This window comes from Falco rusticolus, chromosome 12 (genome assembly GCF_015220075.1).
Source record: "Falco rusticolus isolate bFalRus1 chromosome 12, bFalRus1.pri, whole genome shotgun sequence".
NCBI classification, from domain to species: Eukaryota; Metazoa; Chordata; class Aves; order Falconiformes; family Falconidae; genus Falco; species Falco rusticolus.
In genome coordinates, this window is record NC_051198.1 from 17,157,348 (window position 1) to 17,183,324 (window position 25,977).

General features: G+C 43.7%; 1 protein-coding gene across 7 annotated transcripts in view; it reads right to left on the reverse strand.

Annotated features, from left to right (window-relative positions):
• The window catches only part of EPAS1 (endothelial PAS domain protein 1), a 115,647-nt gene that overhangs the window by 55,283 nt on the left and 34,387 nt on the right, over window positions 1-25,977 (reverse strand). The window contains exon 1 of one of the 7 annotated variants that reach the window (XM_037405558.1): window positions 23,163-23,558. The exons of 3 other annotated variants lie outside the window; for them this stretch is intronic. In XM_037405558.1, coding sequence (XP_037261455.1) covers window positions 23,163-23,188 — 26 coding nt within the window. In that variant the 5' untranslated portion in view covers window positions 23,189-23,558. Of the gene's footprint in view, window positions 1-4,781; window positions 5,459-23,162; window positions 23,559-25,977 lie in introns of those variants that run through there. 3 more of the 7 variants (XM_037405553.1, XM_037405554.1, XM_037405559.1) reach the window with 3 other exon arrangements.

Below are 25,977 nucleotides of genomic sequence, written 5' to 3' on the forward strand. Positions count from 1 at the left end.
CTTCCTTCCAGTTTTCTTAAGACCACAAAACCACAGAGAAGTTGTATTTGATTAAAATATTAAATATGCATAAAGAACTCTTAGAGAATGTTACGTTGTTCCAATGCTCATCATCATCCATTTTTTAGGCATGTTTTCAGCTATTCTACTTACTTCAGTACAGGTAAACTGATTGCTTTATAACTTTCATCTAAAATAATAAACTTATTTATAGAAGCTAATGTAACACAGCTGTTCTGGGCAAATGGTGGCCTTTCCATTTAAGCGATAGTATAATGGCATTGATTACAAACAATTTTGCAAGAAAACCAACAAAATATTACCAACTGCTCTAAAAGTGCAACTAATAGCCATTAGTAATGGCCATTCTCCTAAGTAATAAAGTAATTTCTGTTCTTGCATGAAATACCCTTTCACCTTTACTTAACAAGAAAGCTGTATTAGTAAACCAGAATTTCAGTCTGAAGTGACAGCCAGATGTTCTGGCTTGCTTCAAAGGCTGCCTGTGCTATCATTAAAAAAAATAAATTCAAAATTCTGTAATTCTAGATATTTGGGATAGTTTTAGTTTGTGATATACAAACCACATAAAAGAATTCTATGTCAAAGGCAACAAATAATGTAATTACTGGTTGTTCAGTCTGAAATTGCCACCACAACCCAAGCATAAACATTTATTAACATATAATGCAAAATTAAAAGCTAGTGATGACATATTTCAAAGAAAGAATATTCTACTTTGTAAAGCAAAATTGAAGAGTTCTGCTACCATAAATTCTTTAATGACTATTCAGTTTTGTTACAAATTACCCACTGATACTGTCAAATGCCACTTCATTTTCTAATAAAAACTTTATTTTTCTTAGAATTAAGTTTTTTAAAAGCCTGAGATAAATTTAGTTTAGTTTTTATGTCCCTTCAGCAATCATTGCATGACCAATTACAAACAAATTTTACTGCTGGGGCAGGTCACATTGATGAAAATAGATTAATATTAAAGCACATGGAAATTTGGAAGAGCAAGAAAATACTTCTTGGACTACCACCAAGGCAATTTCAAAGCACAAACATGAATATAATTTAATCATTTCCTTACAAGCAAGCTTGGCTACAGGGCTCCCAAAGTAATGATAAAAATGAAGTCACAGAGAATGTATTTTAAGAGGACCTTTACTGAGATGGGGGAGGAGGCAGAACATGGTAGTTGAATATTTTTAACCAGCTTTCCACAGATGAGTCTAAATCAAGCTCTTGCGATTCTTCCTTGTCATAACCCACTACAGAGGTCAAAGGCTGAAGCTTTCCCAGAGGTTCACTGTGCATAACAAACACTAAAAGTTCCCCAAATTTAGTTTGGACCGAGGAGCAAGTTCAATACCCTACAGCTAACCCAGGGCAATCCCGGGGACATACAGTCGGTGGGAGCTTGGCCGCTCTGCCAAAGCTGAAAACTCTGGCTCTTACACTAGGCGTCTGACCTGTATGCTATTTCATGCCTATAAATTATCTTGAAACAACAGCAGGGACATTGGTAGAAAAGGGAAGGCTGTTGAATAAGTGTGCTGAACTGTCTAGGAAATCATCATTCCAACCGCAGTTGGGACTTGCTCTTCTAAAACTGACCCTGATCAACCAATAAAATAAAACAAACAACAAAAAGAAATACTTAAAAAAAAATAAGAATTGATATACTGGAGATTATTCCAGCAGGAGCTAACAGAATGATCAAAAAGGCAAAAAGAAACTATTGAGTTTCACGAGACATTGTCGTCTCATCAGCAAACTCAGTTCAAGGAGATGTTTCTGCCCCAAGCTGTTCATACAGCACTGGGGAAGAACAGAGGAACGTTAATGATGCCTTTGCACATACTGCACAGCCTGACCAGGACCAGGTCAAAGGGCCTGAGGAAGCCGGTCTCCTGCTCCACCAGCCGCCCACCACCCCAACATTCACTGTAGGTAGGCAGGTGCTGCAGAATCCGTCGTCAAACACTTGAAGGTAAAGTCTTCACAGCAGCGTGCGAATGAGAATCTAGCTTCAGCTGGTTTTGTGAATGCAGCTGGTACCTGTAAACCCATCCTTTTCACACTCAGGCCATCTCTGACGTTACTGTGCCCTACAAATATCCACAACTTGTTTGGCATGTGATGATGTTTCAAAAACAAGAACAGCATTGTAATTATGGTTTTGCTTTGTATATAAGTAGTGGTAGCCACAAAATATATTTAAGTCTATTTGCTGTATATGCAATTCTATCTAGCACATAAACATCCCTCTCCTAAGCAGAGTCTATTTGCCCACATTAACCACCCTGGTGCCCCCCCCCCCCCCGCCCCAGCTTTTTGGAGCGCACATAACCACCTTCTCTCCTCATCACTCCGTCTATACTAGCACTCCCCTGTCTGTCAGTGCCTCAGTCTTACTGCAACATCTTACAAGTCTCCACCACAGACTTTACACTTTCCAAATAACAACAGATGTATAGAAGAGTTGCAGCATCAGCATACGCTAAATGCCCTCAGTTCCCCAGTAAAGTCACCCTACAGGAAGCAAATGTAAATTACTGCCTTCCATACACAAGGCATGATCCTGGGGACCTTGTTATTAAATCATTAACCTTCACCTTTCATTTTACCGATGTTTCCAGTATTCAAATGTTGCTTGAAATAGACTATATTACTATTTCCCCATGTCCCAATTTGTTGCCAAGTGTTTCACACCACTGATTGAACAGCGACAAACAAATGAGAGTACCAAGTTTTAAGCAACAAGAAAGCAGTTCAGTAATTACTGCAAAAGTTAACAACAGGGCCCCCATAATCTTTGCAAAAATCTGTTTGTTCAGGATTCCTACTCAATCCCTAAAACAAGACTTTCAAAGAGCCCTAAATGCTGTTTTCTCTGCCTTCCAAGGCTATAACTCTGCACCCTACTAACGCTCCAGTTTATCAGGAGATGATGCTAGCCATGGCTAGTATCTTATCTCTGTAATCCCCCAGTGTTAGGCCAAGGCTAAAGTGGTGCTAAGGGTACCTAAAATGTATTTTTTTCCACAGCAAAGCACATGTCATTTAGAGAAAAGGCGGAATAACTGGTGCGGAATAATTATGGTTGCTAGTAGCAAAAGTTTATTTTCCTGCAAAACAAGCAAAGCAGAAGCAACAAAATACTTATTTCCTAAGAGTCCTTATTAACCATCAGATTAAAAGCTGATTCATACACATATTAACAATAGATATACAATGATGAGACAGACTGCTCAAAAAGCATGTATGGCCACTGAAATCAGCAGGAGGGTTTTTTGCTGGTGATTTGGATAGAGCAGGGGTCCTTAAACTTTGTAACCAGGGGGCCGGCGCGCGGATGAAGCGGCAGGCAGCCATCTGCGGCTGCTTGGTCTCCCCCCCCAACCCCCGGCGGGGTGTGTGTGTGTGTGTGGAGGGATGTGTGTCTGTAAATACCGGGGCCGGATTGAGGACCCTGGGGGGCCGTAGTTTGAGGACCCCTGGGATAGAGTGAAAGTAAAGGTGGTTTGCCCCTTCTTTAACACTTTATACCCTCTTGGAGTATCCTCAGCTGCAAAGGAATACACAGGAATAGCCCTTGTGGGCCACGTGAGAGGCTGATGTAGCCAGCATCTTCCTATCAGCCCATTTTGATCAGCAGGCATGAAGAGAAGGACACAGAAAGCAGGGTGATGCTTCCCCCAAAACTTTCTCCCAGCCTCCATCCATTTGTCTACAGACCTTCACCTGTGCACCACCCCCAAGAAAGTCAGTTCAGTCAAAGCCCTAGTGGCTACAGATGCTTTCAATGACTGAAGTGTAGCATATACCCAAGCCTCGGCAAAAGCCTTTGGAAACTAAATGCTGTGGTAGGCCAGCATGCCATTCAGAGCTGAAACCGCTCATCAGCTTTCTTCACAGCTCATGGTCCAGTCCTGCCAGCCCTCCCATGTAGCAGGTAATCTACAGCGGTGCCCTCAGGAGAAATTCATGCTGCTGAACAGGACTCCACAGAAGGGTCAGTGCCCCCTTGTCCCTTCTCAGCGCCCATGTTGCATACACCACCACCACCCAAAAGAGGACCTCACTCAGCCTGCAGGAGCACTAGCACCAGCAAAAGTGAAGTGTACCTCTTGTACCCTGTTACAACTCTCATTGCACTCAGCTTTTCTTTGCCTTTGCTTCAAAAATGTCCCCATCCTTACTCATTAAAAGAAACAGCATTTTTTTTTTTCTTTCTTCTGTTTAGAAAAAGGTAAGTGTGAAAGCTGTAATCGTTCTTTTGGGGACTTTTGTGTTGACATTTCAGAAAGGTGTGTTTTAATAAGTTTTTATTCCACCCGCCTCCCCCTCCTCCCCAGTCATTCCCTAGCCCTTTGAAAAATGCAAACGAAAACCAATGCACCCTAAGTGACGGTAACGTTTCTCTATTCACTTCTGCTTGATCTGGCAGATTTGACAACCAGAGAGCTTTTCAGATCTCTAATTTTTGTAGTATAGCTTAGACTACACTTCCTCATCATAGCATATGCTAGGTTTTAATGTTAATTTTACAGTTCTTTCATTTCACTTTTTCAAACCACATCCATTTAAATTTTTTAAGCATACTTAAACATACAAAGGTACTAATTGTTGTTATTAGACCTATCCTCCAAGAGGCTAAGTATACTGAATTACTACTTCAGACGGTAGGAGAAGCTGTTCCAAAACTCCCAAGGTCCTCAGTACTTAGAGACACCAGATGTATAGCATATAATAAAATTGTTATTACACACCTACAGCATTCCATCATGTGCACAGGTCCCCAGTTACAGCATACAAGTCACAATATTGCATGAGACGTGGCACGTTTTGTGGTGATGTCACAGGTTTGGCTTTCCCTGCTGACAGACTACAGCCTCAGGGCAAGTTTCATTACAAAAAATAAAATTATAAGAAGAAAATAAAATAAAATCAATATCAGCAACTCTTTCTCAACTGTGATACCCATATGAGGAGTATCTAAACAAAATCAGGACTACGTTCCGTTCCCCCTCTGCACACCAGCGATGAAGAGGTTCATGAAAAACGCTCTCATGCTCCTTGAAGCTGTAGGTGTAACCCCATTTCTGGTGTTTCCAGTTAGTCTTTACACAGTCTCTTCCTTAGATAAGTTTATTCTTGCTCCTGTAAAAGTTCAGCCTGAGAAACACTGAGTAAAATCTTCAGCTTCAGGAAGGGGCAGGCATGTAGGGCTGAAAACACCCAGTGTCAGGCAGCTGCTCCCTTCTGCCTTTATCTGTGAGCACAGGCATTTTGAAAGCGCCTATCTGCCCTAACACATCCTTCAAAGGAGAGCGGTATCTCACCGCACCAAAAGCCAAGTGACGGAGGCTGCTATACCCTTCAGAGATATCCATCGTTCCCCTCCTGTGGTGAGACACATGTGGATTGGTGATCAGCGTCCCGAACAGCGGCTCACATGAAGCTCGAGATGCGGCCACGTACTCAGCCACACAAGCAACGCAGGGTGTTCCCCAGCTTCAAAAGTAGATTACTGCGTACAGTTACACGCTTGTTTACTTGACGAGATCCATATTTAGAAATGTATACAACTGTACAATCCCAAGCTGGTTTTTCAGACAAAACTCCCACTGAATGCAGCGGTTATGTGTCTGCCTGTGCAGCTGAGGGTTAAACCCTTACGTCTTCCACAGCACCCATGTGCATGTTTCTAAATAATCAAAGAAAAAAGAAAGCAGGAAGAACATGCTCAAGTGACTGTGGACCTCTCAGACACTGCTGCATTTGGATTCAGAGGGCACATGTGCCTCTCTAACGTTGCCAATACACGTACTAAGGCTCAGCCCATCTATTTTGAACAAGGGTTTCTAAACCTTGTTATTTTATATGTTGAGTAAATTTCCAGCTCTGAGACTTTATAAGCCAAAACATTTTTTTCTGAAATCTTTTAAAACTGGTCCGATGATTTACACAGGAGGGACAAATACCTTTTTAAAAGAAACAGGCTGCTGGGTCCTAAAATTTCTCTGTAACTGCTTCCATTCAGAAGGGAAATCCTTCTTTATTGACCATGAACTCTGCTCTCCAGCTGGCTAAGTGATACTCATCCCAGCACCTTTTGTAATTCTTACACTTCTTCCTTAATCTTAGGTCCAACCCAGCATCAGCCTACTTCCATGTAATTGAATTGACATGCAATTCTCATTTGTATGGCTCATCCAGGACTCCAAACCCATCAATAAGAAGCAAGTGCAGTACTGGCACAAAGTGTCTTCTCCATCACTGGCAAAAACATGTTGAGGTGAACCTGGTTTATTTGGCATCCATGCTGCTAGAGCTGTAAGGTCAAGCCATACTAAGAAATTTGGCTTTGCATCCATCTGCCAAAAACGCAGCATATTTAATACATAACCCCCAGAAGCACTGGCATTCACAATACTATAAAATGGTCTGCGGGATGTCAGTAGTGTCACCACTATGTTACTTTGACAGGAATTATATTAGCTAGCCTGTAGTCATTAAAATGTTGATCTTAAGAATACAAGGTAATAAACCACTTTTAAATTACCAGAAAAGCTGCCTCATAACACTCATGAACCAGTAGAAGTGTATTTACCATTAAACTACTCAGATTAATAGACAGTGTTGCAAGAAGTCATGTGTAGGCAGCATGAACTTTTTGATGTCAAAGTTACTACGACAACTGCATAACTTGGATTCATGGAAGAGATGACGTATGAGATTATTTAAACAAAATCTCACATAACTGCAATGACCAAGTCAATTCTAATGCTTTCCCTTAAAATGATTCTTCTGTTTCTTCACAACAGATAGCATTTACTGGAAGATGATACAAGATCTGGGAACTATAACACACAAATCAGTACAGTTTATTGAGTAAGTTTACAAACATACTGAATTGACTATTTTGTAATCTCTACTGTTCAGCTTTTCAAAACCATGCCAGGAACAGGGTTGCCAAAGAACATGAGTGACAGTTCAAAAACTGCCTTTAAAAGGGAGTCCTAGAAAGTGTCGTGTTAGACAAGCGTCTTTCTGAAATTTAGTTACTGACAAAGCTCTGTAATTATACAGTGCTCCATTTATAAATCCATTTATAAACACAAATATTTGAAAAATAATCAGTACAAATGCAGATACATGGCACAAATTGCTATGAAATTCACTTTCAAAACATAAATACAAAAAAATCCAGGCTAAGGTAAAGGTTAGTAAATACACCTGACTTGCTTCAACAGCAATGCAAAATTAGTGCATATTTTAACAGCAGACATTGTAGAAACAATTTGGGTAGAAGCATTAAAAACCCACAGAATGAGAAGACTCTTCTTAAATGCTTTGATTTGCTATCCTTGTCTTTAACACCCTGATACCTGGAGCACATTTTCAAGGCAGATGTAATGACTTTTGGGTGGCTACTAGCAATAATGACAATTTTACAGTGCTCTGAAAACCTGCTCATCCATTGATACACCACCCACAGTGCTACCTCCCCTCTCCTTAATTAACACCTATATTTGTTGCAGGAATTAGAGCAACAGCAGTGCATATTTCAAAGGCACAGTCAGTCTGAAGTCGTGCCTCATGCTTATCTTGTCACGAGGCTGCGGCAGTCAACTTTATGGCCTTCAGACATGTCGGCATCACCATACGCCCCCGCCACCGGCGGCTTCCCTGTGGAAGGGCACTTCCATCGACGTCACCACCGGGACGCCTCCTGCCACTGACATGGTTCAGCTGCACGTTTGCAGGACTGGCCTTTTAAAAAGTCAACCATACAAACTGGGCAGTGACCAGATCCAGCCACAGTTATACAAGAAGCAAGGAAATATTATGCAAGACCACAGGAAGTCAGAGGAGACAGCATTCTGGGCAGGCCTGGCAAGGAGTCTGTGTGAACTTCAGCTAACAAGCAAAGCTCGGTCATTGGCGCCAAATTCAGCAGAGAACATTCCCAGTACTGCAAAGGATAACACTCCCCATGTTTTTGCCAGTGGGCTGCATTCCAGGACGCCATGTACCTGATGAAATGCAGATAAACCCGGGTGTTATTTTTCGCCAAGTCTTCACTTATTTTTAAAATTTGAGGCATATTTTGGTCCTACGTTTGTTAGAAGTGGCAAATAGTTTGTTTTCATGGCTTTGCTAATAGACCGCTTGTTCTTACGCTCTCTACGCTCCCTGTAATTTCAACTACAATAAGTGACCTACAAAGGAAACGTTTGGCAGAAGCCTCATTTTTTCCACACATCTTGCCCATCTCTACCTCAAGGCACTCTGTTGATAGGATACATGAGGGTTATGGACTCCTTTTTCCTTGGCATTTTGGAATGACCTCTGAAAGCGGACTTGGCACAAAAAACAGACACCCACCTCACACACGATTACGCTATTTTAATCTGCTTCCATGCAGAAAGTAATTGGGGTTTTTTTTTGCATTTGTGAGAACTACCTCATCCAGGTCCTACTTGGAGAAGATATCCATTAAAATGCAGCAAACTATTTCCAAAATGCCTGAAAAAATTGGCCTTAATTTGGCAAACATCATCACCTAGCAATACATGACTTCATGTTATGCTTTGTTGTAGGATTCACCTTTAAAATATCAATGAGAAAAGGTTGGAGGTGGGAGTCCATTTTGAGGTTCACACACACGGCCAAAAATAAGAAGCACAGCATACGAAGTCTTACACAACACAAAACAATTACCAATTGTGATGAGTGTAGACAAAGCATTCTCAAGAGAATCTATTTTATGTTTGCATACGCCCCCAAAAACACACACAATAGCACTCTCCTTCCAGTGAATACATAATGCAAACAAAAACCAGTGGCACTGCCTTGACTGGGGGAAGCAATTCTGAGAAGCGTAACAGATCTCTAGTAGATACCAATTGCCAATGCCAATGAACTGATTTTAAGTTTTCATCGTTGGTATCACTTACGGGAACGACAAACACATGCAACTTTTAACAAGAGATTCCTGTCTTGTCCACGGTTTGCACATGAAAAGGTTCCCATAACCCACCGCTTTTGCAAAAGTAATTAAACAAGCACTGCAGCAACAAGTGAAAATGTTGATGGTGACAATGTCTTCATTGTTATTACTGGCATAACAATGCCCAAAATTAATCATGACCCTGACAACCAACACCAAACGCATGCACAGTTGGACCTCTCTGACCAGAAAAGGCCTTTCTACAGCTGGATCCAGAGTTACAGCTGTTCAGAAGTGCAGTTGTTTCTCCGGTTGAAGACAACATTTGCTGTCCAGCAGAAAGTAGTCCAGCTGCACTTCTCATGGTCTGAGTCGAGCATACTATGGTAGTTTTAATGTGGCCAGTCTAAAGCATCTAACAGTATCAAGTGTTGGTATTAATCATAGCTGCATGCGCATTTCTTCATCCAAACCCAGTCAGGTCTAAGCAAACTCAAACACTCAGAAATACTCCGAGTAAGGAAAAACACTTTATCTGTATCTATTTCTACCAAATAGCAAAGCAAATGCTTTGCAAATTCACAAGTGTTAAGTAGTGAACCATGCTACAAAAGTAACGGGCTGTTGTGCAAGTGAGGTCACTAGCAAAACTACATTTCTCCAGGCTCTGCAGACTCCTGTTGGACCCTGGTACCTGAGGCACAGTGAGCAACGAGCATGGAGCTGGCTGGAGTTACAGCCCCTAAGGGGGCACTCCGACTCCTTCAGTCATAGGAAGCCTCTGGTCTCTGCAGGGGAATGTGCTCGTACTGCAGCCTTGCCCTGAAGCGATTACAACACTGTTTCTGAATACCTATTCCCAGGAATTTAACATCCTTGAGATCTTCACAGCGCTCTCAGGAATGGAGACAAGAGACACACTGTAACAGTGTAAGTCTTGATTCTTCAAAATAACAGGCTAAAGAGGATAGTTCTTCTAATCACAGTCTTATCTTCTATAAATCTTCTATTAAAATTTCTTGTGATGATTGCATTTCCCAGTAGTTCACCCAGCCAAAATCCTCCTCCAGACCTCCCATATGCCATTCATATTCAGCTACAACAAACTATAATACACCTACCACAAGCAATAAAGTGTTTACTTTCTGTGGAGTGGAGGGTGGCAGTGGTGGTGGTTTTTTGACTCTCAATAGCTAGTATCTGTCTAGGTTAAGGCATTCTCTTTATTTTCCTTCAGTACAGTAATTTCATATTTCACAGCTTCACTGACTGTCCCACAATGATTCCTGGTATGTGAGCAAACTAAATACTTTCAAAACAGAGTGTACTGATACAGAGTTGCCCACTAAACATTTCCTTCTTAGAACTTGGTAAATCAGAACTGACTTCCTACACAAGTAACAGTGTAAGAACAGATCCTTCGCTCTGCTTTCCTCATACCTTACCAAGTGTTTGAGCATTTCATTTGCTTAATCCACCAGCTAACAGAAGTAGAACCCAAGTGGAATGATCATGAAATTCCTTTTTAAACAGTTTATATCATATTTTCCACAGAGGAGTACCCCAGAGGTCTCAGGCAGGAACTGAAGCCCATTTTGATAAAAATTCTAGACATATGATCAGGCCTGAAAGATTTTGGAGCTGCAGTTATTTGGTACAAAAGCCAGAGTGCTCAGTCTGTTAAGTAAGGTACAAATAGAAACTAAAACTCAACCAACAGGAGCACACAGCTCAAATGTGCAAGTGACTCTGTAGACTCATTCATTCCATGGCTGAAACCTACTCAAAATGCAATACAACATGAAATCATTTTGCGCTCACACTGTATTCGCCACATCAGCTCCCTCTGAAGGAACGTTCTATAATGACTTCATGTTGGCATGATTTCTTCTTCAAGGTTTTAACAGGTCAGGCTGCAGACAGCCTTCCTCTTTGAGCTATATCTTTGGGTGGACCTCTGCTTCTGCACCTGAAATCCCTACTGTGACCTGCAAAGCAGACTTTGCTCCTTGCTCTTTTTATTCCCCAGGTTGGAAGAGCACGGAAAAGTCACTACTTTCTGAATAAGCACCATCTGTTGTCATCTACTTCCCCTAAAATAAACAATATATATATATATATATATAGTCAGAAAGCAATAGTGCTGTTCACTGTGGTTGATTGCTTCACACTTGCCTGTAGAGAAGCTGCAATTTAGTTACACTATGTGGCTTTTAGGTTTGGGGGATGGGGGATGTTTTCCCAAGATTTAGCATGCAAAGAGAAAGGAGCGGTGCTGTACAGATAACACTGCTTCTTGCATTATCTTCTTCAGGGCCTGCGTATACAGTATGCAAAGCTGGCAGTAAAAGCCTGTATGAAATGTTAGGCTTTCCTCAGTGTCTTTTCTTTATACGGGAAAATGTGGCTGCTCCCTTTTCAGGCTTGCCCTGCCACCCGTATGCAGGAGAAGCCTTAAAATGAATGAAGATCCACAGGCTTCAAAGTGGTCTGTGTGAAGGAGCTTGTGTGTACGAACCTCTAAACCCCTGTCAGATTAACCCTGTCATTCAGCACTGCTGTCCTTTCTTACAGCTCTCAGTTCAAAGAAACTGAGAGCAAATGATTGCCGGCTGAAATCCTACTGAACTCCCTATCTCCAGAAAAGACCGGTTTGGTGTGATGGTCAAACCCTCCTTTTTGTTCTTATTGCCCTGTGGGTTGCTCACCTGCCTGCTTTATGATGAAATCTGAAAGAATAAGGGGCTTTATAATCTCCCAGACACTCAGGCATTGCAATCCCCTGCCACACCACCCCATCTCCTCAGTTGCTTGGGTCATCTAAATTGCACATGGATCTTGGATGACAGGAGGGCCAAATTCAAAGGTGAAGCAAATGAAAACGTAGGTCACCCAAATGTGGGTGGATATCTCTGTAACCTACATATTGGGGGATAATATTCAGCGGTAAAGAAAGCAATTAACCAGGCGACATAAGAAGAGCAAGAGGTGACCAAACTCCTTCCATCTGACCACCCTGTTTAAGCACTTTCAGGTTAGGTTTATCACACAAACTTCTTGCCAGCATTGCCACAGCATTGTGTTAGGCACAGAAATAAAAAGTCCCTACTTTAAAAAGTTTACAGTCAAATAAATAAGACACACAAAGGGTGGAAGGAAGGATATGCTACCATCCCAGTTTTCCTGACTGGAGAGTGAGCATAATGACGGAGATCAGCCACTCGGTCCAGGCTACATTACTAGCCCAGCACCCCCAGTCCCCAGCTGGACAAAGAGATGGAGCCGAGCAAGAAGGACTTTCAGAGAGGGTGTGGAGGGGGAAGGCGACAGGATAAGCAGCAAAAGGCCAGAACCACTTGCTGAAGCTGCTGTTTAGTGGCCAGGTCAGCAACCAGGCATGGCTTTCACAGCCAGCTCTGCTGAGAGCGGCGAACAAGCTCAAGAGACAGAGTCCAAAACATTATTTTATTCAGCTTCACTGCACTTTGGCCCAAGTCCCCATGCCAAAGAGGCTTTGTTTGGGCCAGCCACATGGTTGACAAACAAAAGTAGGGGTGGGGGGTTTGTTTTTCTTAAATGCGAAATAATGGGTGTTTCGAAACACCAGCATTAAGTTTCCTTCAAGGTACCTGCATTTGCTTCTATTTCATTTTTCAAGCCAGCACATGCCTAAGTGGATGGGATAGTCCCCTTTTGTGAATCATTGCGAACATAAATATGGCTTTACTGCTATGCAAAAGCCAGTAGCAGCACTAAGACAATTTGAGCATGTAAAGGATGTTCCCATAAAAACACCTCTGATTAGTAATGGCAATATGCATATCCTTCAAATAATTTTCAGGGGAAAAAAAGATCTGGAGTTATTAACAGTAACTGATAATCTTACAGCTGCAGCACATGAACAGCCCACCCACAGCTGAACCAAGCTACATTCCATCAGTAAAACAAGAAATCTTCCTCTAAATCACACATGTAAAAGTGCTTTGTTAAGCAGTAAAGGCGGTCAATCTCCCCAAATGTCTACCTTTTCTTAAAAATGTATGTAATGCTCTTTTGTTAAGACCAGGCATCATCTTAGCTAGATACTGTATTGATTTCCTCCTCTGCAAGCGAAGGTCACCTGTCTCAAGTGTGAGTGTTGGCAAATCTCAACTCTCTGCATTCCCTGATGAACACGAGTCGGCTTAAAGGACGATGGGAAACAGTTGCCCTGGCCAAGATGGGGATGCACTGGAAGTAGTAAACAAAAAGCTACATTCATCATGGATTTCCTTTGTGACAGAGGTTCCCTTTAAGGATGGACAGAAAGGCCAGGGACAGCCAAAGCCATCACGCCCACTCCTTCAAAGACAGCTCTTCCCTCCCAGCGAGGGTAATATGCAGAGGCCATTCCCAAAGGCTCACCCCTTCAGAGAACTGAGCAAATGCAGCCTTCCCAGAAGAATCACCTGGTGAATGATCTACAGGAAAAATACCAGAAAAGTTTCCATCAATTTCCGATCTTCTCATAGATTATGAAACACACTGGAGGCAACTGAGTCCTTAGAAAAAATCCTGGAGTATAGCTATAATTGGTCACTGGGTTTACCAGAGAAATACTGCCTAAGGAGTTGTGGCATGATAAAGCCACTTAATGTTTAATTTCTTCTCACACATGTATGTATGATGCTGCAATTCCATTGATCATTCAAAAAACACTTTTGTTCTAAGAAAGCTTCATATCAGCCTTAAGTCAATACTCTCCACAACCACCTAAGTATGAAGATAGTGTCATTGCCATCAGGTGATGAGTATGTAATTTCATCATAATACCATACAAAAATTAACCAGGTGCAACAACGCATACAATTGCAGAAGATATTCTGGTATTTGCAACAAGTTTTGGACACAAACTACAGCTAATAGTCTGACGCATTCCTAGCAACATTCCCCATTTGCAAATATAGAAATACAGAGAGGGGTGGGGGTTGGAGGGTTTAGCATTTGTTAATGTCACAAAGATCTTTGAAGTATTGTGAGGAGTACCCAATGACACCAAGAATTTACTGGCAGAGAGGGTGATACCATTGTGAATGAAAGGACAGGGCTTGGAAGACCAACACCAGCCACGAGAATGTCGGAAACACAATGGCTGAATGGGACTGCTTTGTAGTTTATCATACAAATGCAAGTGCGAACCACAACTGTGATACCAAGAGTTTAAGTACCTTTTTATGGCAGTAAAGACCTTAGATATGCTAATGGCGGAAACAAAATACAAGGAATGTTCTTTAAAGCATACTTCCACCACCTTTATAAAAACTGCCCAATAACCATCCCACTCCATACTCCTTCAGTTTATTACCTAAGCAAATACTTATCTTACAAGCACATGAATGTATCTTAACGGAAAAATACTATGCAGTGACTTTTGAACACTGTGAGATGACTTGCACCAAAATTCAGAGCTCTTAATGGATTTTTCCCATGCAAAGATTTTAAGAAGTTCATAAGGCCTCTGACACTACAAATTAGCAGCAACCTTCCCTTTTAAGAAAAGCAATAGGGCACATTTTTAGATTTCATGGAACTTATTCAGGCCATCGCATTGGCTTCATTGCTCAGCAAATCACCTTCTGTGTATAAATAATATATACCAAGGGACTCAGATGATGACTACCTACTGAAAATGCATGTAGTAGGCCAAAGGTGTATATCACCTGGGATTACTATATTTCAAGACATAACAATACCTGTTACTTAAAACAACAGTTTTCCTGGGAAAGGCAAAGAATTCTCTCTCACGACATGTAGACAGGTTTTCAAGAATGTGACTCTGAACAACAAAGGTAGAAATTCTGCAACATGCTGTTTTCATCTCTCCTGCATTTTGACTTTCTTGTTTGTCATATCAGGAGCCAGTTATGTGGGGCAGGGAAGGCCTTTATTGCCATGTTTTCAATTATACAACAGTCTTTAAAAAGCTGTTCACATAACCAAAGCTGGAGAAGACCTTTGTCATCACCAAGTCACCCTTCCTGCCTAACCCAATCCAAAGATGACTAAACTTTTTCATCAGAACTGGTAACTTGTTTAACCAATTGCAGTTTTTGGAAGACTGGGACTGCTTTGAGTTCAAGGACTCGGGTGATGAGGACTTCATGACTAGTGTAAAAGGAATACTTAATATTTTAGTTTAGCAGATAAAAGATGCTTTCTGAAAGACAGGCACTTGATTGAGGTCAAGCCACCAAACCAGATTAACGTGTGTGTCTCATGGCTTTTGGTAAAACAAAGATCATTGGGGGGAAAAAAAACAATTGAGTCAAACACCAGAAAAGAAAGGGGGGGGGGGGGGCGGGGCGGAATATCTTTAAATTAAAAAGAGGCTAAAAATTACTTAAGTGTCATCCAAATAAAATTTAATACATCCAGTTTTAGATTCAGGAATTCAGAAAGTTTATTAAAATGAAGGCAAATCTAAAAAGTTTCAGCAGTCTCCAAATGTTTCGACCATTTTTTCAGTACTATCCCCACACTTTATTCCAATATAAGCTCTTGTTTCCCTTGTGCTCTGGAAAATTATTTTCCAAGAAAATACTTACTTTTACAGAAAATATTTGCTCCACCAACTGCATCTGCAGCTCCTTCTAATGGTCAGTAACCCATTGTTCGAAACTCACACCTTATATCTTACCTTCATTTGCGTAACTCAAACCAAATGTATTTTGATATATTAGATAATGAGTAACAAATATTTACAGTAGATTAAGTTCACATTTCAGTAGTTTGAGGTAGTTTCTAAATGATCCTGGTGGACTTATTATACATATACCTTCAGACAGACTGCATGCTATCAAGTGCCATAAGTTACACCCATATGATTCATCCATTAAAAGAGTTGCTCAGTTAAAAAAAAACCAAACCAAAACATAACACACACACACAAACCTCCCCACATCACTTCTAATTTTAGCCTCTCCTTAGATAACACAATTTCTTGAAACAAAAAGAAACGGTCAGACTGCTCACACTCCTCTAGCTTCAAAATGTTATTTGTCAAAGTAGTTGAACGTACACAGTACTTCAAATATAAAGGGATGCTGCAGTGCTCCAGCCTTCTAATCTGTCAGGGCTGTGGAGAAGGAAGTCAAAGCAACAGGGAATGAGTGATTTTTGGAAAAAAATTGAGACAGACAACAGACTGCACTGTAAGTCGGCACTTACAGCTTTTCTGTAGGGGGGGTGGGGTGGTAGAAGGGGATGGGGGGTGGGGGTAGAAAGAAAAAAAGGAAAGAAAGGAAAGAAAAAAAAAAGGAAAAAAACCCACAGTAGGACAACCCAGTAGAGCATGGGACCCAAGGCTGGGGGTGTACCATCACCTCTCCCTCTGCTATGGCTCAAGCTTCCAGGAGTAGTGCCCATGCCAAAAGCAACAAGACAGCTAAGGTGTTAAAACTGGTCATGGGCACATCAGCATGGAAGGTGAGAAACAGCATCTCATGGGATATATTGGTCATCAGCGCAACCCTCCCTGCAGCAGGAAAGAGCTAACAGCCACACCAGCATGACGGGACCCAGCAGAAACTCATCTCTCTTTCTTTCTTTTTTTTTTTTTCCCTCCAATTCAAAGAAATTTAAGGTAGTTTTGACACCAGCCCTGATCGGTAAGAAATAGCAGATGATGCTGTTTCATAAATGCATCCTTCTTTCTGTAGGTCTGAAGGACTGAAGCAGATACCCATGGGGGAATCATCGTTCTTTTAACTTTACCTTCATGTTGGTACACCATAAAATGAGCACTGTGTTTATAGAGCGATGGTGACTTAATCACCACTATGCTGAGTTTGGAAAAAATAGCTGGGGAGACGTATTACTTGCTGTAAGTTATCTTAAGATCACGGTGGGGCAATAACTCTTGAGTTTATGGATGATATAGTAAAATACCAAACAAACAAATCCCAGCCAAATCCCATAAATGGCCAGAGCCCGGCTGTTCTCTCCATCACAATCCTGCTTTACAGCCTGTCCGCATTCTGGCCTGGGGTTTTCATTCATGTAGGTCACAGCTGGGATTTAGGGACAGACCTCAAGAAGTAGGGGCTGGAGGCGTAGCCAGGCACAGGCAAGACACATTTTTAGGGACGCATTAGGGATACTTCTCCTGTATCTTGTTGGAAACACCCATAAGTTGTTGAGACCTTTTTGGAAAACAGTCAGTTTGGTTCTACAGATACTGCACAAATACTTGAGATTAAAACGTATGCTACTTAATGTTTGTTTGAAAGCAGAGCACTATATGAATACATACACAGCAGAAGGAAGAAGTATTTGTAACTTGGGGGTGGTTCAACATATTTGCATTAGGAATGAAAAATGTTACGGAACTGTAGTATCCTGGTTTTGTCCCACTTGAGAGCAGAATCAAAATAAGGAAGTATTTTTTCCTCCTGCCCAGATGCACAAAACTTGTTCATAAAGCTGCAATAAGCCAGTATTAATCGCACACCCACAGGCTAACATAAAACATTTCTAAAGTTTCTGAATTTTTTCAGACAATCTTTTTGGAGGCAACACCCTAAACATTCCCCTAATCCAAGAAACCTGCTGATTCCACATATTCGCACACAGAGGAAGGGTCAAGACTAGGGCAGCTCTTTGACTGAAGATCAAACATAAAAATTCAACGACTTTGCTTCTTGTCTGGCAAAACATTTCATGAGTTTCTATAGAATGGAATAGTGAATATTTGCTGCGTCATGTAATGCAATGGACAGAGAAGCAGAATGGATACGCTACTCAACTCCAAACTCTTTGTAATAACAGTCAAATAAATTAAATTACAAGTCTAACTGTTTAAAGACCTAAATACATCCATTTAATCGAATTTATTATGGTAGATTTTGTTTCAACTACATTTTCTAGATATAAATAAAGTCACAGAGGAAAAAACCAAAATCCTAATTAGATCTGAGCTCAAGAAGTAAAGAGCACAATTAAATGAGAGTTACTTTGGAACATTAGCTATTTATCAGCCAATTGGCCTAATGTACTTCATTAATCTACTTTCCAAATGCACAGTAAAATACAGTTTCCCATTTTATGTACTTCAGAAAGACCCTCCATGAAAAGTAGCCTTGTAAATCTAAGAAAGCAGTTATTTTTTCTTATATAAGCAGTCAAGATTTATCCTTAGCAGATAACTACTTTATTGTATTGCCTTTTAAGAAAATGAACAGAAGAATGATAAATGAGAAAAAAAATGCCAGCTGCATAATAACCGTACCTGCATTTTCTCTTAATTTGAGAGAAGGGCCCTGTCAACCTTGTGCCAGCTACTAGAAGTAAAAGTATTTATAACTACTAAGTTATACATAAGACTATGACTATTGGAGTAATTAACAGAACAGCATTTCACAAATAGCTTTAGAGGAATAAAACCATTCCAGATATCCAAAATTGTTTTAAAATACAACCTGTCCTTATATTGCTCATTTCCTTACTCTTATGTTTATCCTCTCAGTTTTAAAAAGGTTATCCATTTGAAAATAAGAGCAAAAAGTTCCATAGTTGACAAGTTCTGCCCCCACCATACCTAACAGCAGCTCCTAAATAGAACCTGAAAACAAAAATACTTAATGCTTGTGAATGCACCATAATAAAAAGACACTACAGAAAGGCAGAGATACTCATTTTTGATACTCATGATGGGTGACCTAAATTAGCAGCATAACCCCAAAACTCCTATTATCAGAGCACCTCCTGTATGCAAGATATTCCCAATGACCCACACAAGATATACATGACAGAAGATGATGGGTATCAGAAGACAAAGTGAAAAAGAGATGACGCAGAAAGGAGCTGCATACTAAGGGGTATTAGATTTTTAACTTGCTCTTGGGCTAAGTGCTAAACACAGCAGAGCCAGCCCTTGCAGCACTCCTGCAAAGCACAAATCCTTAGAAGCCCTGGTAACCTCGGGAGGACAGTACACACCAGGAAGCACCTGCATTGCACCCTGCTCCCACAGTGAAAGCCACTCAGCCCTCATTAAGCTCAAATGCTTTGGCTCTATAGAGGTGAAGCCACAGCAGTTGCGCAGCAGAAGTCAAGCTTTCCCATAGACAAGGACGCCAAGCCAGAGCTCAACCCACTTCTGCTTCGCACTGTTGCAGGCAAAGGGAGACAGGGAGGCACACAGGCAGCCTCATCGTTCCTCATTCATGTGCCCTTGGGCCACCCTCTGGTAGAAAAGCCCTTTCCACATCCACAGAAATATAGAAAGGGCAGCGAATGCAGAAACCAGAAGGGGCAAAACCACAGTACAATGAGTACAAGTGGCCAGAGTCAACTCTAGAAGACCTGCAAGCTATGAAGTGCCTGCATTTTTGGTGCTGAAACGTAAGTCCAAGCTGCTTTATGTTAACATACCATAAATATGTGCTACACAGCCAGTTTCAACAGGTTGTTTGTCATGAATTCAGGAGATTAAGTTTCCTTTGATAATTCCAAATAAGAAAAATTGTAAGGGCAGATATTAACAGACGCAAGCAGGAGTAAATTAAATACCCGGGCTATGTGTGGGGAGATGTTGAGCAATAACAAAAATGTTCGTTTGTTTTACATAGGCAAGTAATCTACCAACAGTCTGCACAGGAAAGCGTTCAAAGCTTCATCAGCTGAAGTACACGAAGTGAGGTTTACAAGAATATAAGGAACAACCTGCATTGGCAAGTGGCTAGACAAGATCATCTAATTCACCACCGTCACAGAGGAACAGTCCAGAGGTAGCGTACCTGGCAATACTGACATACATTAAAACAGAAAGCATACTGGGTAGAACAAAACTGAGACCATACGTTTCCTGAAACCTGCAGTTTAACACTCACATTTCCCAGCCTCCAAATTACACCCACCAGGAGCCAGCGACTACCTGAGCTCTGGAGAACGGTGCCGTCAGGACCGTTTCCTCATCCTGAGCAGGAGAGGCCAAAAGTGACCTCAGCTTGGCAGAATCGCTCTCCTGAAGTACAGGTCAGCAAAAATTGAGTCACAAAGTGTCTTGTTAGAGGGGCTCAATATCCAGTAAAGGCCAAAGTGAAAGAGCCATTGAGAACAGTCAGTTACCTAGTCAACAACTGGGAGGAATCCAGTTTGTTTACTATCTGGACCAGAAGAAGTTAAACAGATTTATATAACGTTACATCATGAGGGTGACAAAACAGTACTGTATAATTATATGGGGACTGCTAGCACAGAATCTCCCTGAGCTGCAGAATGGGTTTATTTTTCATACAACTGGAAAACAAACACAAAAATCCCCAAAGAACACAGTTGAAAAGGTGAAGCCAATTGATGCCTCCTGCTCAGTGGTACCTGATTTGCCCTGAACCTGGTTTCAAACTTTTCTCAAGCATACCTTGTTGTCCATCCAGAGCAGTCCATTTAACACACCATCCATTCCTAACAAACAACTATGTCCCTCAAATAATTCAGAAATACATGAAGACTAAATAATCAAAAAACACACCAAGATATTCTGCAAGACTGCCCTAATTAATCCGGGACATATCTACTATTTGTACTGCACAGTGATCACAGGTATTTTTTTCCCCTAGCTTTTATGATTTTTCTAAAATGTGTTTTACCCTTTTACTCCTCCTTTCCCCAGTTTCTAATTACTGGTATTCTAAGAAACATCAGATTTTGTATTTCAGACTGCATAGATAATGTATTGGGGTTTTTTCAGTTGAGTTAAAATAATGATATTAGTCTCAGCTCAGTATCTTGGACTAACTTTAAATGTGGGAAAGCAGCCTATTGAAAGTGCTGTAACATTTTGTTCCAAAGAAAGCAACTGCTCTTTTCTATTGACAGACAGAGCTTCAAAGAAGAACCTGAGGATGCTCTTCAACTTAAATGGACCATTAAAAGAATCAAAGATTATCTTCCCATAGAGCATCTGTTTGACAGTCAGAGAACTGCTCCTCTAAACATATGTTCCAGAGCTGCCTGGAAATCTAGTAAACCAGATTACCCCCACCACCTATTCTTGCTGAAAGTGATTTATAAATGCTATTAGCGAGTCAGGTTAGAGTTCCTAGCTGCATATCTGGTTAGAGATCAAGCAAATAATGCAACTGTTAAACTCAAGGTAATAAATCTATTGTATAACATTATTGGAAAGTTAAAGAAAAAACACAACCTTACTTCAATAGGCGATCTAGGGTGCATCACCAGCAGGGCCGTACATACTCACGCAGGCAGGGAGGCACAAGCCAGCTGTCTTAAATCCCTCACCTGATACTCTCCCAGTTCTTTCATAAACATTAATTTACACAACAATCCCATGAGCCAGATAACAATTAGCCTACTTCTGAGACAGACAGAAAAGTGTCACTGGAATATCACAAGATTTACGTAAAATCAGTGACAGAGTCAGGATTAGTGTTCAAACTTTAGTCCTGTGAAGTTTCTACATTGTACCTGAAGAGTATTTCTACAAAGCGCTTCAGCGTGCTGTCCTGCAAGACCAGACAGCGCTCAGTCTCTCACCGTGTTTGGAAACAAGCGGTTAAACCTGGAGAAATTAGGACTGCCTTGTTAGACAGAGGTGATACAATGAATGCGGTGTATTTTCAATACGTTTGCTATTTCATTCTTCCCATTCCTATAAACTACCATAACACATTTTTATAAATACATCATACTGTACTGTAACTTTTTACTCTCGTTGAATGCACAAGGACACAAAACGTACACCTTTTATACTCTGCACAGAAGATCGATACCTACAGCAAAACACACTTGAGGCAATCGTTTAACCTCAGTACATTAGCGTTTGATAAACTGAGGCTAGATACATGGGAAAACGTATGGTTTATACTACAATACTTCCCCTATTACATCGTCATAAGGTGACTCAATAAAAAATGAACTACTATACAAACCAAAAACCAGTGTTTAAAGTTTAGTGCATCATTGACTGGAAGGTACACGTGACAAATAACAAGATAAAATTCTTAACCTGTAAATCACACGGTTTATGAAGGCAATCTATAGCCAAAACGGCGACCTGAGCCAATAACAGGCTCAGCCTTGTGACTGCCTGCCACGCAAAACAAACGGGGTAAATACCCTCTTACGAGACTTCGTGGACCTTCCTTCACTTGCGCAGCCTTCACCGTGTCAGCGCCCTCCCTCCTCCACAGGAGCTGTTTATAGGCTTGGAGCCACCACTAGATAAGTCTTTACTTAATCTCCACCTGTACCGGCTGTGTTCGGGATTGCGAGTTTTATTTTGACGCTCTATCCCTAGAGCCAAGAGAAAAACACGCTCCTTCAAGCAACTACAAAAAACCTAGCCAGTTAGGTTTATTCCCTTTGGAAGGTCCATTAAGGCAGTAGGGACATCCAGCTTTGAACCATGCTCGGAGGACAGCAAGCGGCGGGACGCAGCGCCCCCCGAGCCCCCCGCCCGCCGGGACAGCCGCTGCCCGCCCGGGGCCGCACCGGCCGCAGGGACCGCAGCGGCCAGCGCTCACACGGACGGACGGTGCCAGCCCCGCGGTCTCAGCCACGGAGCGCGCTACCTGCAAAACCCCTGTCCTCAGCTGGAAAATCATCCCCCAGTGACTAGGTCCCAGCTGGCGCCGAGCCCTGCCTTCCCGCGAGCCGCGGCCACCCCGCAGCGCGGCAGCCCCGCACCGACAGGTGCACCTGCCCGGCCGCAGCCCCCACCGGGGCCGGACGGCTCCGCTGCGCTGCGGCTGGCGGCTCCCGCTCGGGACGCGGGGACCGGGGCCGCCTCCGCGGCGGCCGCCGGGGCGCTGCTCGCTGCGGTGCCGCCCGGCGGGGGCAGCTCGCCCGGGCAGGCGCGCCCCGGCTCGGCTCGGCTGGGCAACCGGGAGCGGCGCCGCGCTTCCCCCAGCAGAAGGGCGCGGGCTTGCCCCGATGGAGCCCGGCGCGGCTCCGCGGCCCCTCTCTCCCGCCGGCCCCGGGCAAGCGAGCGCCCGCCGCAGCTGCTGGCCCCGCAAAGGCTCCGGAGCCCTCTCAAAGCAGCCGCGGCGGTGGGAGGCGAGCAGCGCCGCCCGCGCGGAGCTCGGCCGCGGCCCCACGAGGGGCGGCACGGCACAGCCCGGCCGCGGGGGCAGCCGGCGGAGGAGGAGGACGAAGCGGCCCAAGCAGCCCGGAGCCTCGCCCGCTGCCCGCTCACCTTTTCTTCTCCTTGTCAGCTGTCATCGCGGCGGCGGCCGGCTCCTGCACCGTCTCTCGGGCCGGGGCGGGCTCAGCACCTGCCCGCGGGACGCGGGGGCTCCGCGGGCGGACGGACGGGACGGGGCGGGGGTCCCGTTCGGCCGGGTCGCCCCCGAGGCGGGCGTACAGTCTCAGGACACTGCCGAGGATTGTACGGCCCGCCCGGGGGAGAAAGGCGGCGGGGCAGGAGCGGCGCGGCAGCGGGCTGTGCGGCTCGGCGCCGCCCGCAGAAGTTCTCACTTTAAACCTTGGGCCGCCGCCGGCCGCGGGGGCAGGGCCGGCCCCCTCCGCCCCGGCCCCGGCCCGGCCCGGCCCCGCTGCCACCGCCAATGGGGGCCGGCAGGGCGCCGCCGCCGCGCCCCGGCCTCCCCGCCCCCGGCACCGGCCTGCCCGGCGGCGCCGCGGGGGGTCAGCGGGGCCGCCCCCGCCCCACCGGCACCGCTCGGCTGCGTTGGCCCCACCGGCACCGCTCCGGCTGCGGTGGGGGCACCCGCCCGCGGGCACCGGGAAGCCTTTCCGTCCGCCGCCGGTTGTTTTGAGGGGGAGGGCGTGTCAGTTGTTTAACTCCCCCCCCCCCCCCGGTGTTTTTGCCCCGGTGGCTCCTAGCGCATCGCTGTGCCGTCTTAGGGGTGGGGAATGCGGCGGCACCTGCCCCGCGGCCGCGGAGCCACCGCGGTGCCGCTCGGGCCCCGGCGCGCCCCCGGCATCGCTCCCATCCTGGGGAACAGGGCAGCGGCCCGGCCTGCGCCCCGGGGCGCCCCGGCCGGCCCGAGGCAGGGGGGCATTTACACAACTACATCAAAATTAAAAACTAGTAACGACGCTGCTAGCGCTGGGAGGACGCACTGGGCTACTCCCGGTGTGCGGGGCCACCGGCCCCGCTGTTCCAGCACCGGTCCCGCACAGAGGGGCGGGAGGGCGGTGGGGGCCGGGATTAGAGGGATGCTCGAAGCTCGGGGCACCGCTCCTCTGGCTCCCCGCCTCGCCCTGCTCTTCCTATTTTATTTTCTGTGTCACAATGCGTTATTTCAGCTCACGCACTTTTAAAACTCCCGGCTGGTGACACACAGGGAAGTACGTCTGTGGTGAGGAGTGCCAAAGCTCATCCTTGCTGGCACCTGCTACGGTTTGCTGCAGTTAAGATCAATATAAAAAAACCAACAACCAACCAACCCTCACTTTGATTTTTATTTAATTTACGCTAAAGCAACTAACCTTGCTAAACAAGGGATTGCAGGAATTTTTCAGACGTTGTTTTATACTCAGGTTTTCTAAGGCTTAACTTAGATTTTTACATCTCAAACCAAGACACACACCTTTACATTAAACTGCATCTGCTTTCCAGCACTCCTGGCAAATAGAAGTACTGCAGGCAAAAATGAGCTAAACTAGATTTATTTCTTGCTATTCAAAGCTGAGCAATTTCCCTATGCTATTTCATAGGCTGGTTTGTGTACAATGGGTCAGAGGGTGTGGGTTTTTTCCTTTTATACAATACGAATGTTTAAAGAAATGCATATTCTGCTTCAAGTCTGAAAAGAGCTATACATGCTTACACAGCAACAGCCTAATTATGTGGTAACAGTTGTGGGTTTTTTTCTCGTTATACAAGAGAACCTAAACAAAAGAAACCCACAAATATTTAAAACCTAAGTAAACTTAGTCAAACAGAATTTGTGTATGCAGGACTAAATTTAACCTTCTGGGAATAGGAGAATGCAATAGGATCAAAGAGCCAAGTCACTCATTTCCTAGATTAAATAGACTTCTTCGTCCTTCATTGATCTCTGCTGATGTCAATACTCCTTGCTGTATCTTAAAGCACTTCACTTGGATAAACAACTTGCCTTCAAAAATCAGACAGGAAAATCATTCAAATTGACTAAATCTAAACCACTCCAAAATTTTCAAGTATTTCACATCTAGCCCGTTGGCTCTTGTTGGCTCTGCCTACATGGATATAGTTCAGCTAATCAACAGTCTGAATCTCTTGCTCTCTTGACCAGTGGGGCCTGAAGGTGTTTTGACAACCGGAGAATTCACATCTCAGTGCCACTCAAGAGCCACCACCTCTCCTGCTCTGTGGACACAGACTGGTGGGCTTCAGCATCAGCACAGGTCAATACCCAGCAAAACCACAGTCTTGCTGCTTCGTCAGGAAGGTGAAGCAAGCTAGACTGAGTAATTCTTACAAGCTCCCTTGCAACTTCAGTTCCTAAAGTTGGTTATACTATTATTTCTGGCAACTGAGCTCCCCATCTTGACCGTGAGGAAAACAAATGGCCTGTCTTCTAGAGCTTACTTCAGTTAATTCCCTCTCTTTTCAGGGAATATTCAGGGAAGGAAAGATCAAGTATATCTTTAATAGCACTGTCATTCTACTTGATGTATTCTGTGACAGTAAGAGACCCCATGGCACCTACAGGGACAGAGAAAGTTTTCTCCTTGTTGGAGAACAGTAGAGAGAATCACATAATTTTATTCTCAAATGCACCGCATTCCTGTTTTGATCTCCTTTACAGTCAGTCAATATTTATTAAGAGCAGTATCCACCCTAAGGTGGACTTTCTCTAATCTTGGACTATCAGAAGCTTCGATAGGAGCCACACCGTGCATGCATTCACTCTACAAACGTGCATTATTTAATCTGCAGGAGATTACAACTACCAGGAAAGCCGAGAAAGCCCTCAAACTGACGGCCGGCACAGTTTGTCCTCTCAATTACTACCACCATTGGAAGGGCTCTTTCCCTTTCATATTCCCATGTTACTCCT